Here is a 14653-nt window from a genome sequence, read left to right on the forward strand (position 1 = left end):
TAAAATGAGCCATGGATGACTTTTCTCCAATGTTGCTGTCACTTACAGTAAGTAGTAGAAATCTGACATTACTGACAGGTTTTGGGCTAGTCCATCTCTCCATAGGAGATTCTCAGCATGGCCTTTATTCTTTATAAAGACATTCCCTGAAAAAGATGTATACAAAGATGCTGACCAGCCTCCCTGCTCACTGTACACTTTTTTGGCAGTTGGATGGAGCAACTGCCATTCACTAAGTGCATTTTGAAAATAAAGGAATCCCTGTGAACCCCCCATGAGAAGATGGGCTAGTCCAAATCCTGTCGGTTCTGTCAGATTTCTACTACCTACTGTAAGTGACAGCAACATAGGAGAAAAGTAATTTTACTTTGGAAGAAATGTACTTCTTAATTGTATGTGTTTACATATCTTTTACATTTTAAGATTTTTGTGACAGAGGTCCTTTAATGACATGAGACAATGATTAGTGTGTAAGTGACAGAGGTCAGTGATATGAGACAGGGTTTAGACCATAAGCTCCTGAGGGCAGTGATCTGAGGAAGGCGGGGCCACCTCTCCCACATAAGGCGCCTGTAGGCACGAGCCTACAGTGCCTTATGGAGAATCCAGCCATGGATGTAGTAGGCCACTGATGCACAGAGAAGTATCTCAAATTACAGTGACAGAACTTACTGGCACCTTGTGTGATCCCCGCATTGAACCAGAGGTGTAAATTTAACAGCTATAACAGATTTACCATAGCTTCGTCTTATTTCATAACCTAATGTTGCTTCAAAAAGAAATAATGCTCCAAAAAAGTGCATTTTCTTTACATTCAATATCAGATTTCACAATACTCTCACATACTCTGAGCATATGGTGACCTTTACTCACAGATGCGATTGTCAACAGACATCATTATCAAAGTCATCACCTGAACAAGATCTTCGACTTCAACTGCGTTCTTAGTCATAGAGCAGAAGTACCTGCAGAGGAACATCTAAACGTCTATGTTAATATACAAGGAGGTTGGTCTGATCCGTAGATCAGAGTTTTCTGTGTTCTCTGAATTCAGGTTTATCTTCACCCCCAAAACATTGGTCAGGAATGGAACTGAACGTAACGCCATGAGCTAAGAACGGAGCAGGACGTGGAGGTCCAACAGAGAAACTTTAATTCTCATAAAGAACAAAAACTCTTCTTCATAAATTAAGGCAATAAATTACATCAACAGGAAATAGCGAAGAGGTATCCTCTAGTCCAGGTTTGGAAGGACACGGCCATGTCTCTGCTTGGCAGCACGGATACTTGTGGTCCCATAGGGTTTCTAGTCCGAAGATGTTGGCACTAAGTGTCCTACATAAGAGTTTACCCTTCGGGTTGAGGAGTTGCCAGAGCTACGTTTCAGCAGTTTGTTCACCATGTCTCGACAGCAGCTCTTATACTGGTTCCGTAACAAGCAATATACAAATGGATCTGACAGAGCCTTGCTATAGGCCAAATACCGACTGATGATGCCCCACTGAGAATTGATGGTGTTTGGAGAAGAGAGCTCTATCAACCTGTAGGGAAAACCAATGGAAACATAATCTCATTACTATGAGGGCAATCTAAAGCCACCATCCTGAAATGAGGTAGGTCTTTCCCAAATCCTTGTTGATCTTAAAGGATACCCGAGGTGACATGTGGCATAATGAGATAGACATGGGTATGTACAGTGCCTAGCACACAAATAACTAGGCTATATTCCTTTTTTTCTTTCTCTGCCTGAAAGAGTTAAATATCAGGTATATGCAAGTGTCTGACTCAGTCCTGACTCAGACAGGAAGTGACTACAGCGTGATCCTCACTGATAAGAAATTCCACTTTTTATCTTTGTCTTGCTCTCAGAAGCCATTTTCTGCTAGGAAAGTGTTTTAGAGTTGGAGTTTCTTATCAGTGAGGGTCACACTGTAGTCACTTCCTGTCTGAGTCAGGACTGAGTCAGCCACCTACATACCTGATATTTAACTCATTCAAGCAGAGAAAGAAAAAAAAGGAGCACAGCATAGTTATTTGTGTGCTAGGCACTATACATACACATGTCTATCTCATCATGTCGCATGTCACTTCGGGTATCCTTCAAAGGGAACCCTAGGAGAGAGTGATATGGAATCTGCCATATTTATTTCCTTTTAAACAATAACAGTTGTCTGGTAGTACTCCTGATCCTGGGTTTAAGAGACTTTTGGCCAAAGACCCTGAACAAGCATAGGCAGATCAGGTGCTCTGACTAAACTGATTGGATTAGCCATATGCTTGTTCCAGGGTTTTGACTCAGACACTACATATGCCAGAAGAACAACAGGTGTGCCTGGGCTAATGTTAATCTAGACTTCTGTGTGTTTGGCTTGCTCTCTTATTTCAAGATTTTTTTTTTGTGGAGCAAGGTGGCAAAACCAGTAGAGTCAGTCGTTTATATACTGGATCCTGTGTGTCTCAGCCGCGTGTGAAGATGAAGGGCAAAGATGGCTGCAGGGAGGTGTCCTATGCTCGGGGTTTAGGAAGGCCAGCGGAGGATAGAGCTAGGTGATAGTATCAGAATTTTAAAGGGAACCTGAAGTAAGAGGTATATGGAGGCTGCCATATTTATCTCCTTTTAAACAATACCAGTTGCCTGGCAGCCCTGCTGATCCTCTGCCTCTAATATATTTAGCCATAGCCCCTGAACAAGCACGCAGCAGATCAGGTGTTTCTGACTGAAGTCTGACTGGATTAGTTGCATGCTTATTTAATAGAACCTTGAGACTTTACCTCCTTAATGGTAACCCCGTGCTGGACACGGGGTAAGCTGCCGGAGGGTGCCGCTCAGGCCCTGCTGGGCCGATTTGCATCATTTTTTTTTTCCAACACGCAGCTAGCACTTTGCTAGCTGCGTGTTTGGTCCAATCGCCGCTGCCCGCCGCAGATGCGCCGCTACCCGCCGCGATACATGGGCCCCCCCCCCCCGCATACCCCTTGCGCAGCCTGGACAAATCGGCTCCAGGCTGCGCTATGGGGTGGATCGGGATTCCCTGTGACGTCACGACGTCAATGACGTCACGACGTTCGTCGCCATGGCGACGGGGGAAGCCCTCAAGGAAATCCCGTTCAGAACGGAATTTCCTTATGGGCAAGCGGCGCCGGCGGCGATCGGAGGGGACGGGCGGACGCCGCGGGGAGGGGGGAAGCATGTACCTAGCGCTAGGCTAGCTACATGCTAAAAAAAAAAAAATTAAAGGTGAGAAAAACCCTCCCGCGGCCGCGCAGCCACGCGATTCATACCGCCAAGGAGGTTAAAGCACATCTGAAGTAAGAGGGATATGCGGGCTGCCATATTTATTACCTTATAAGCAATACCAGTTACCTGGCAGTTCTGCTGATCCTCTGCCTCTAATATTTTTAGATCTGATAAGATTAGCTGCATGCTTTTTTTCTAGTGTTATTCAGACATTACTGCAGCCAAATAGATCAGCAGGGCTGCCAGGCAACTGGAAATCTTTACAAGGAAAGAAATATGGCAGCCTCCATATCTCTCTCACCTCAGGTGTCCTTTCATGAAGAATATATATATTCTTGTAATATTCAGATATTACAAGAGTGACCACCAACAGTTTGATATAATACATACAGTATTTATACAAAGGTAGCCAAAGTACTTACTAGCTAATTATAGAAAACTAGCTGATGACCCAGTGTTACCCGGGTATGTATTTGGTTGTTGTTGGCTGCGCCCACATTTTCTAACCTTGGCACACGGTCACTCAATGACCAAGTTTTGTGAGCTTTGGGGTCCTTGGCATCAATCATTTACATTTTCCTATTGAAATTAAATAAAACTGATTGGCCGTTTGTGGCTCCGCCCACTTTGGTGAATTTGAGCCCCAAACACCCAGTGATTGACTGTACCAGATTTGAGGACTCTGCCATTAACAGTGTAAGAATGGCAGCAATTTAAATATCCTCTTTGAAATTCAACAAGCGAATTTTGATTGGCTTGTGTAGGCTCCACCCAATTTCCTGAATATTAAACCCAGTCACCCAGTGACAGTGTAACAGTGTAAGAATGGCTGCAGTTTACATTTTCCCAGTGTATAGAAAACAGTGGGTTACTCTCTCATGGGGCTTGATTCACTAAGACAAATAACATGCCTTATCAGAGTTAGCCTGCCTCATAAGAGTTAACACGCCTTATCAGAGTAGCATAGGGAGTGCAACAACTTATGCCTGCTAATTGACAATGACGAAAGCTCCACTCGTCCTGCCCTGAGCCCCTGCGGGTCCAATCACGTTAAAGGAAATTTCCCCCGCACTTTGATTGGCCCAATAGGCTGCCTGTCAAGTTTCCTGTAAAAGTGACAGGCAGCCTATTGGGCCAATGAAAGTGCGGAAATAATGTCCTTTAAAGTGATTGGACACGCAAGGGCTCAGGGCAGGACGAGTGGAGCTTTCTTCATTGCCAATTAGCAGGCATAAGTTTGTAGCGCTCGCTATGTTACTCTGATAAGGCTTGTTAACTCTGACAACTAATTGTCTTACTGAATCAAGCCCATGAAGACTTGCTGTATATCAAGGCGGTTAGTCGGGATAGTTTGTTTCAAGACTGGGCATGTCATTGTTGAAGATGAGCCTCCCAGTTGGTTCCCACCAACCTCAGCTGGCCGAGCCACCTGCAATGCTATACATGAGATGATTGGTGAAGACCAGCAAAAATCCACTAATAAGATACTGGACACCTCATAATACTGGACACCTCATAGGTGCATGTTGGGTTTTTCCACCAGTATCCTAGACGTGACGCAAGCTTGCAGTAAATTGGGTGCTGAAATGTTTAACAGTGATCAGAAAACGGAACAAGCTCAAGCATCCAAAGCTGTTTTTGGCCCATTCTGAAGCCGCACAGGAATTTTTGGCTAGGTCAGTGACTGAGGAAACCTGGCTCCACATCTATCATCCCCAAAACCAAGGAACAGTCAAAGGAATGGCGTCACAGTGGGTCCTCTCATCCAAAAAAGTTCCGCACCCAGAAATTGGCCCAAACAAACCCTGGTGGCAGGGGTTAGATTAGTATAGTGAGTGTAGGATTAGGGAAGGGGTCAGGGTGTTAGGAAAGGTAGTGGGATAAGTATAGGAAGATAGCAGGGGAGTAGCCCCAGGTCAGGGGTGTCGAACTCAAATACAGAGTGGGCCGAAATTAAGCTCTGGGACCTAGTCCCGGCCCGACCTCAATGTCTAGTGGCCACCTCTCTCCCTTATAAAGTTTCTTGGTATCTAATAGCCCCTCTCCATCCCCTATACAGTTCCCTGATGTTTAGTGGTCCTCCCTCCATCATCTATACAATTCCCTGATGTTTAGTGGTTTTCCTTCCCCTATAGTTTCCTGGTGTATAGTGGCCCCCTCCTTCCCCTATACAGTTCCCTGGTATATAGTGCTGTCCCCTTTCCCATTTGGCTTCCCTGGTGGTCGAGGGCTTACCCTCAAATATTGCTTCTCTGGTGGTCTAGAGTGGCCCAAACTAAATGCAAAGAGGAAATTATCTTAGAGCCAAATCTGATAGCTCAGGGGGGATAGATTTGGGCCACGGGGCCAGAGTTTGACAAGTATAGCCTAGGTAATGGGGTTAGGCATCTGGAATAGCAGCGTATTGGGTTAGGTAGAGATTTAGGTGGAGTGGGCAAGAGATTGGGCTAGGAAGGGGTTAGTTATCAAGCAGGAGCAGGGGACCGGGTTAGGTATGGGGAGGGAGCAGGGGATTGGGTTAGGTATGGGGAGGGAGCAGGGGACTGGGTTAGGTAGGGGGAGGAAGCAGGGGATTGGGTTAGGTAGGGGGAGGGAGCAGGGGATTGGGTTAGGTAGGGGGAGGGAGCAGGGGATTGGGTTTGGTATGCAGAGGGAGCAGGGGATTGGGTTAGGTAGGAGGAGGGAGCAGGGGACTGGGTTAGGTATGGGGAGGGAGCAGGGGATTGGGTTAGGTAGGGAGAGGGAGCAGGGGATTGGGTTAGGTAGGGAGAGGGAGCAGGGGATTGGGTTAGGTAGGGGTTTGGTATTGAGAGGGGGCAGGATATTAGGCTAGGCAAGGCACTACTTTTAAGGAAAAGTCTGTGTATCATTGCAGCAAGTGTACACATGCCAGTACCATCACCTGGATCACAGAAATTATAAAGCAGATCAGATGGTGACATCAGTAAGCAATGGGTTTAGTATTGCAACTTACCTGGTGATCACATAGGGAGAAAAACAAAGCAGGAATGTTCCAATAAAGGTGATGATCTTCTTTGTGGCCCTCTGCCGCCTCCTCTTCTGCTCCTCCAGGCACCGCTGCCGAACGCTAAAGTACATGATAAAACAAAGTACAGTCAGCTGACCAAATAACAGTGCAGTCAGCTGACCAAGTAACATAGCCTTTTTGCTTCCTGACACATGGTGACGATGCTCCCCAACCCCCCATCTTGCCCCCACACATTTGAAATGCAATAGTTACCCCACATATGACATACAGCAATCAACCCACATGTAAACTGCAACACTTGCCCCCAGATATCATCACTTGTGTCAGTAGGCCTTATAGATACAAAAAATACCCCAACATGCTGCTTACCATCTCCCCAACCAAAGTGCAGTCACCGCACCTGACTGCACCTTTTCTTGAATGGATCAACAGGGGTGGTCTGTGTGGCTGATTTTGTGGTACAACCCCTCCCACAGTGTGATGTCATGACCAAGGTCCTGACAGTTTGCTGTCTCTGAACCTTGTTGCAGTGTGTCTTTTTCCAACTACCAAGCAAGCAATATCATCCTCTGTGCATAGAACTCTCAGTGCGGAAACATTCTGTACAGATCACCTGGCAGAACTAAAGATGTCGCCACCTGTGATACATTTCAGAATGCAAATAAGGGAGAAGAAAGATTTTACAATGGCCACACACTGACTAAATAATCTATAAATGATGAATATTGTAAACTATAAGCAATTTTATTCATGAAGAATACAGCCAGTGACAAAGTATGCTTCACTGTTGCTGTTAATGCATAATGCTTGCATTATGCGGTAACCTGCTGCATGCAGTGCGTTATGATGCAGCATGCTGTTATACCGCAACCCACACGCCGCACTGTAAGCTGTGGTTAGTGAATAGGTGGTGCATTGCGATAAGCCATGTCACAACAAGAAGAAACCAACACAACCATGGAAAAATACAGAATGTAAATATTTGTGTCTTATCTCTGCTTAAAGGGAACCAGAGAGGAATACAATCTAAAAATAGAAAAAGGCTTTTATACATACCTGGGGCTTCTTCCAGCCCCATAAGCCTGGATCGCTCCCACGCCGCCATCCTCCGCTTCCTGGATCCGCCGGTACCGGGCCCGTCACTTCCGGCGGACGCGGCCAATTGTCCGCATCACAGGGGCTCCCTCCATACCCGTACGCATGCGGCTGCGCAGTAGGCAGCGGCATGCGTACTTGTATAGAGGGAGCGCCATGTGATGCGGAGAATCGGCCGCGTCCGCCGGGCGACTGGCCGATTCGCGGCAATGACGGGACCTGGTACCCGCGGATCCAGGCAGCAGAGGACGGCGGCGTGGGAGCGATCCGTGCGTATGGGGCTGGAGGAAGCCCCAGGTATGTATAAAAGCTTTTTTTTTATCATATCTGGTTCTCTTTAAAGGGCAACTGAAGTGAGAGGTAAATGGAGGCTGCCATATTTATTATCTTTCAAAAAAATTCCAGTTGCCTGGCAGTGCTCCTGGTTTTTTTGGCTGTAGTAGTGACTGAATCACACCTGAAACAAGCATGTAGATAATCTAGTCAGATCTGAGAAAAAATTAAGAAACAGCTGATCTGCTGCATGCTTGTTCAGGGGCTATGGCTAAATGTATGAGAGGCAGAGGATCAGCAGGACAGCCAGGCAATTGGTATTGCTTAAAGAGACACTGAAGTGAAAAAAAAATGATGATATTATGATTTGTATGTGTAGTACAGCTAAGAAATAAAACATTAAGATCAGATACATCAGTCTAATTGTTTCCAGTACAGGAAGAGTTAAGAAACTCCAGTTGTTATCTCTATGCAAAAAAGCAATTGGAGAGGGCTGTTTTCTGACTTTTATTATCTCAACTGTTTGTTAACTATTTACTTTTTCTCTGCTAGAGGAGAGGTCATTAGTTCACAGACTGCTCTGAAAGAATCATTTTGAATGCAGAGTGTTGTGTAATCTGCACATATTATAGAATGATGCAATGTTAGAAAAAACACTGAATACCTGAAAATAAAAGTATGAGAATATTTTCTTTGCTGCTAAACTTCTAGTAATTATTCATAGTACACAACCAATTCATTATATCATATTTGTTTTTTCGCTTCAGTGTCTCTTTAACCACTTGCCGACCGCACGCTTATACCGTGCGTCGGCAAAGTGGCAGCTGCAGGACCAGCGACGCAGTTCTGCGTCGCCAGCTGCAGGCTGATTAATCAGGAAGCAGCCGCTCGCGCGAGCGGCTGCTTCCTGTCAATTCACGGCGGGGGGCTCCGTGAATAGCCTGCGGGCCGCCGATGGCGGCTCGCAGGCTAAATGTAAACACAAGCGGAAATAATCCGCTTTGTTTACATTGTACGGCGCTGCTGCGCAGCATCGCCGTACGGCAGATCGGCGATCCCCGGCCAATCAGCGGCTGGGGATCGCCGCCATGTGACAGGGGACGTCCTGTCACTGGCTGCACAGGATGGATAGCGTCCTGTGCAGCCCGGAACACCAGGGGGGAAAGGTAGGAGAGGGAGGGGGGGAATTTCGCCGCGGAGGGGGGCTTTGAGGTGCCCCCCCCCCCCGCAACATGCTTGCAGACCGGAGCGATCAGACCCCCCCTGCACACCATCCCCATAGGGGGGAAAAAAGGGGGGCGATCTGGTCGCTCTGTGTGCACCCTGATCTGTGCTGGGGGCTGCAGAGCCCACCCAGCACAGATCCCAACAAACAGCGCTGGTCCTTAAGGGGGGGTAAAGGGTGGGTCCTCAAGTGGTTAAAAGGAAATAAATATGGCAGCCTCCACATCCCTCTCACTTCACTTGTCATTTACAGAAAATACCTCTAGACAAGAGCTCCATTTCCTTATAACCTGATACAGCACTGGAGCCTGTGGCAGTAGGTTTACCTAGTGCTCCCCCTGCCTGTCTGTGCGTTATTAACACATCTCGGCATTACAGCACCACATGCTTCTCTGTACGCCAGCACAGCGGAGGCTGCAGAGTCACTGTGCCCCGTCTGTGAGCTCACTGGCTGATAACAGCTCTACCTCTCATTGGCTCAGCAGCCCAGCTGGAAAACAAGACCCTCTGGGCAACTCCATTACTATAGGAAGTCTGGCTTCCTGATATTGCACGGCAGCGAGAGAGGAACTACAGACAGCCAAGACATCTTCCGATTCCTGACTCTTCTCCAGTTGGGAACACTTGAAAACAAAAAAAAATTTTTTTGCAATACCTTCAAGAGGAACTTTATCCCAGGATTGAACTTTATCACAATCAGTAGCCGATACCCCCTTTCCCATGAGAAATCTTTTCCTTTTCTCAAATAGATCATCAGGGGGCTCTGTATGGCTGATATTGTGGTGAAACCCCTCCCACAGTGTGATGACATGACCATGGCCCTGACGGTTTGCGGTCTGTGAGCCTTATTGTATTGTGGGAAAGAACAGCTGTTTTCACAGCTGTTTCCAACTGCCAAAAAAAAAAAAAAGCAAGCAGCATCTCCTTCCACTGACATCACCTGCCAGCAGTAAAAATGTCAAACTGTAAACCAGGGAGAGGAAAGATTTTACAATAAGCAAACACTGACTAAATCATATTATATAATAAAACCCTACCTGTCCCTGCGTCATCCTCCTCTCCGTGTCCCGCGTATTTTGGCTACTGCGCAAGTGTAGCTGTTGGGACAGAAGGAGGGCACGGGCCGGGGGGGGGGGGGGGGTGACAGAGATAAAAAGGGTCACTAGTTCATAGATTTGAGCTCTGGCATATTTCAATGAACTTGTCATTGAGCAGAGAAAATGAAACAGTAAAAACTAGTTTTCAATATAACATAAAACTGTGGGATATCTTAAAAAGTCATTTTTAGGAGGAGGAGGATAGATACAATTTTTTATCTCATCAGTTTATTTCCACCTAGGATGTCCCTTAAAAGAGAAGATGAATAGTTTCCTAGGAGAACACTTAGGACAAAATGGGAATGGAATAAGGGCCCAGACCTAAAAAGAAAAAAAAATTGCGCAGATGTGCACTTAATTGATCTTTTTTTTTTTCACAATATTTATTTATAAATGATGTAGTCAGTGTTTATCCATTGTAAAAACTTTCATCTACTCGATTCTGAAAAGGATCACAGTTGGCAAAATGTATAGTCCTGTCAGGTGCATCACTGCAGAATGTTTGTTTACTGAGTGTTCAGAAGCCAGTACAATGCTCTTGGAGGATAATTCAGTATAGATAATAAGCCTAGGGTAAGTATCACTGGGAGGGCGGAGTTACACGCCAAAACACAGCAGTATATAGATAATAGGAAGTGTTTCAGATGCTGAAACCAGGAGAATTAACTCTTCACTCATTTCGGGCCAACCACTGTAGTCCCTTTAAGGACCAGAGCCCTTTTTTTTTTCTTTTTACACTTCTGGATCACTGTGACTGGCTCACTCACAATGATCAGGAGCCAATGAAAATGGCTGCTCCTGACCGAGTTACAAAGAGACCTGTGCCGGCGGGGAAGCGCTACTACGTCCCGTGCTCGGGATAGGGTGGCGGTAAAACTACACCGCATCAGGCTTAAGCAGCCACACGTGTGGCATAGTGTTAACTACGGCCAGTCACTAAGCGGTTAATAAAATCTTAAAGTGACTGAGACGAGGGGGACTAAAAGTTTTATTCATACCTGGGGCTTCCTCCAGCCCCCTCCGCGCAGATCGCTCCTGCGCTGGCATTTAAATCCTCCTAGATTCTCTGGTAGCATCCTCGTTCTCCGCGGCCGGTCAGGCATACTGAGCATGTGCGCCCCCAGCCACGGAAGCGAGACGTGGGAGCGTGCTTGGCTGCACTGCGTTGACTGGTCACGGAGAACAGGGCTGCCACCGGAGCATCTAGGAGGATAAAGACACCAGCGTGGGGGCCATCTGCGCGGTGGGGGCTGGAGGAAGTCCCAGGTATGAGTAAAACTTTGAGTCCTCTTCGTTTCAGGTACTCTTTAAGTCAAAATTAATAAATAAATAATTTTATTTACCTGGGGCTTCTTCCAGCCCCCTGGACTCCTACTATGCCCTTGACGTCCTCCTGATACCCTCTGGGCAGAGGTGCTGACCACAGAAGCACAAGCACGGCCCCGAGCAGCGCTCACCCTGGTCACGCTCCTGGCGTTCGACTGCATGCACAAAACGCTCCCGGCCAAGCGTGTGCAGTAGCCGCCGACTGGGGGTGCCAGCCCACCGTGGTCGCTGCTATTGCCTGGAGGGGATCAGGAGGATGTCGTGGGCACAGTAGGAGTCAAGGGGGCTGGAAGAAGCCCCAGGTAAGTTAAAATATATCTTTTTTTATCTTAAGTTTCCTTTAAAGGAGTTATCGGGCAAATTTAACAAAATAAGTGCTGCTTACCGGGGGCTTCCTCCAGCCCCAAGCTCCCAGCATGTCCATCGCCGCATCTCTCCCCGCAGCTGTTCGCCGCAGTTCGCTTCCAGTCCCCGGCGACGACGGCAGGCCGACCTCCAGGTCGGCCTGTACTGCGCCTGTGCGAGCGGCGCTGTCAATCACCGCCACGTGGACCTGAGCGGACTGGTGGTCACACGATCAGCAGGAGAGTCAGGCAACTGATATTATTTAAAAAGCAAAAATCCATATCCTTCTCAGTTTAGGTTCACTTTAATGCAGGTATCCTGAATAATTAATTGCATCATATATATGTTGCTACAATGGGCTTGATTCACAAAGCGGTGCTAACCTACTTAGCACGTCTAAAGTCTTTAGACGTGCTAACCAGGGTGCTAAGTAGGTTAGCACCGGATTTCTCAATCAGATCGTGCACAAAGTTTTGTGCGCAAAGTTTTGCGCGCACAAAGTCCTATGCCCGTGCTAAGTCCCATAGGCTTAAATGGGCACTTCGCGTAAAGTTTTACGCGCGAAAAGCTCGTTTAGACGTGCTAAGGGGGTTTTCACAGGCGTGCTAACAGTTAGCACCGCTTTGTGAATCAAGCCCAATGACTCTTGAAAGTAAACTTTCTCTAAACTAGTGTAAAAGCAATACAATTAAACATTCCTTCCCACCTCAATAGTTCTGCCTCCTTAGGCATCTGCCTAGTTTGCCTCACCGCCTCCCAACAGAATTAACCCAGAGAGATGTAAACAACAGGGTGTTAGCCGTCTTCCAGATAATACCTGGGATGGAGATCCACCAGGAGCACCAGGGTTTGCATGGTAATGACATCGATGCGCCGGCAGTGTGAGCGGGCCACCTTCAGCACCCGCAGGTAGGTGACACACAGCACCAGGAAGGACAGGAGGTAGCTGAGGAGGTGGAAGAGGACCATGAAGACCAGGAAGGAGGATCCCTCTTCAGGCTCCTTGTTGTAGAGGGTGCAGGAACCATACACCTGGTGGAAGCCCACCCAGGACAGGCAGAGGGCCACAGTGGGGAAGGACAGGGAGTGGATCCAGGAGTAGAGGAGGATCACAGCAGCGTCCTGGTACCTCATCTTGGAGTGGTAGCTGAAGGGGAAGACCACGGCCACCCAGCGGTCAATGCTGAGGGCAGCCATGCTCAGCATGGAGTTACTGGTCAGAAAAGTTTCCAGGAAGCCCACCGCCCTGCAGAGCCCCTCTCCCCCGGGCTGCTGGCCCCGGATGACCCCCAGGAGGGTGAGGGGCATGTTAATGGCGGTGAGGAGCAGGTTGCAGAGGGTCAGGTTGAGGGTGAACAAGCCTGGCACCTGGCCACGTAGCTCCGCGCAGCTCAGGAAGCAGATCAGCACCACCGCGTTGGACAGCAGCGCCGCCACCATCATCAGGACCACCAGGGTGCAGCCCACGATCCCCCATAGCTCCATAGCTGCCTAGGCATGCCTGGATCCCGGTGCCATGCTGCTGCCCCGGCAGGGAGAGAGGAGAGCCTCGCGCCCTCCTCCTTCTATCAGCGATTCCCAAGTCCCCCGTCCGCTGGAGAAACGCTTTATGTCATCCTCAGCATCCAGCGGACGGCAGAAGATCTGGAGAAGATCGAAAAAGAAAGGGAACAAAATCGGTGGCCGAACAGGGAGAGGAGGGAGGGTTTATTACAGTAACTGCTGCTTCTTTCTTCTGAGCATCAATCCAATAGGGGAAGCTGAGGGGGTGGGGGTCTTCCAAGGGTAATGTCCACCACCCCCACCTCGCTGTATGGGGGGCAGCAGGGTCAGTGGCATCTGATGTACTGTCTGCTTCTAGCAACGTCTACTGGAGAAGTCTCATTGAGTTTACATCGCTAAGGAAGGCAGGGTGAGGCTAGTGATGGAGGGATGGGGGGGGGGGGGGGGGTCTGTACTAAGGCTGCATTTTTCAAAAACGTCCATAACAATCTTCCAATCGTTATGCTAGGGACACACAATACTTTTCTGGCAGATCTACCTGTAGGATTTGACTTTTGATCGATTTTTCAATCGATTTCCATAGAAGTGAACAGAAATCAATCGGAAATTCGATTGCAATTCAGTTCGGACATGTTGGAAGAGAATCGATCTAGCAGGTAAATCTGCCAGAAAATTGTATCATGTGTACCTAGGATTACACAATACAGTTTTTCGACAGTTTTATCGTAGAGCTCCGTACACACATCCAATTTTACTCTGCAGATGACTGGCCAATTTGACCACTGCCATGTAGTAACAGATTTTGAATACTAGGAACAGATTGTGTAGGCAAGGTTTCTTCATACTACATGGGAGTGGTTAAATTCACCAGTCATCGGAAGATAAAAAATTGGATGTGTGTAAGGACCTTAAGACTGTTTGCAGCAATTAAAGAAGCAGTGCAAACTACAGCCCGATAGTTGTATCCTGGTACAAATCGATGGCGATTGCCCCACCTGCCCAATGACTGTTAACTGGTATGGTGATTGCTGTTAGGGCCAGAGTGCTCTACCGACTCCAACTCCTCAGTTTATGAAACTCCGACTCCGGGTACCCAAAATGGCTCTGACTCCTCGACTCAGACTGCTTAGTCTAATATTTAACAGGGCTGTGGATTTTGTACAAAAATCATCCGACTCCCGACTCAGACTCCTCAGTTTATGAAGTCAACAACTCCGACTCCGGGTGCCCAAAATTGCCCCGACTCTGACACCAACTCTGACTCCACAGCCCTGGTACTGACACAGTGCTTAGTTACTGCCATGCAGACTTTTCTGTTCTATGTGAGGGTGAGGGGTGGAAGAAAAAAGGGGAGGTGCTGAATAATTGTGACCGTTTAGGTCAGTGCAGTTTTCATTATAGCTGGCTGCCTATACTGAGGGCACCAACACCTGACTTCCTATACTGTGTGTGTGTGTGTAGTGTGTTTAGTGTGTGTGTGTGTGTAGTGTGTGTATGTGTAGTATGCGTGTGTGTGTGTGTAGTGTGTGTGTATGTGTGTGTGTGTGTACTGTGTGTGTGTGT

The 14653-nt window shown here is 47.6% G+C and overlaps 1 protein-coding gene across 1 annotated transcript; it reads right to left on the reverse strand.

The window, feature by feature from the left end:
- Window positions 1-675: 675 nt before the first annotated feature.
- On the reverse strand, window positions 676-13447 carry GPR26 (G protein-coupled receptor 26). The gene is made up of 3 exons (XM_068255126.1): window positions 12405-13447; window positions 6213-6326; window positions 676-1541 (listed from the first exon to the last, which is right to left on the reverse strand). Exons 1-3 carry the CDS (start codon window positions 13070-13072, stop codon window positions 1307-1309), a joined length of 1017 nt encoding a protein of 338 aa, XP_068111227.1. The 5' UTR covers window positions 13073-13447; the 3' UTR covers window positions 676-1306.
- Window positions 13448-14653: the final 1206 nt, after the last annotated feature.

Source organism: Hyperolius riggenbachi, chromosome 10 (assembly GCF_040937935.1).
Source record: "Hyperolius riggenbachi isolate aHypRig1 chromosome 10, aHypRig1.pri, whole genome shotgun sequence".
In the NCBI taxonomy this organism is placed as follows: domain Eukaryota; kingdom Metazoa; phylum Chordata; class Amphibia; order Anura; family Hyperoliidae; genus Hyperolius; species Hyperolius riggenbachi.

Coding starts and splice junctions, on each gene's coding strand:
- GPR26 (XM_068255126.1), bottom strand. CDS start 13,072: ATGGAGCTATGGGGGATCGTGGGCTGCACCCTGGTGGTCCTGATGATG. Junction 6,327..12,404: donor CTGGTGGATCTCCATCCCAG/GTATTATCTGGA, acceptor CATGTACTTTAG/CGTTCGGCAGCGGTGCCTGG. Junction 1,542..6,212: donor TCTCCCTATGTGATCACCAG/GTAAGTTGCAAT, acceptor TTTTCCCTACAG/GTTGATAGAGCTCTCTTCTC.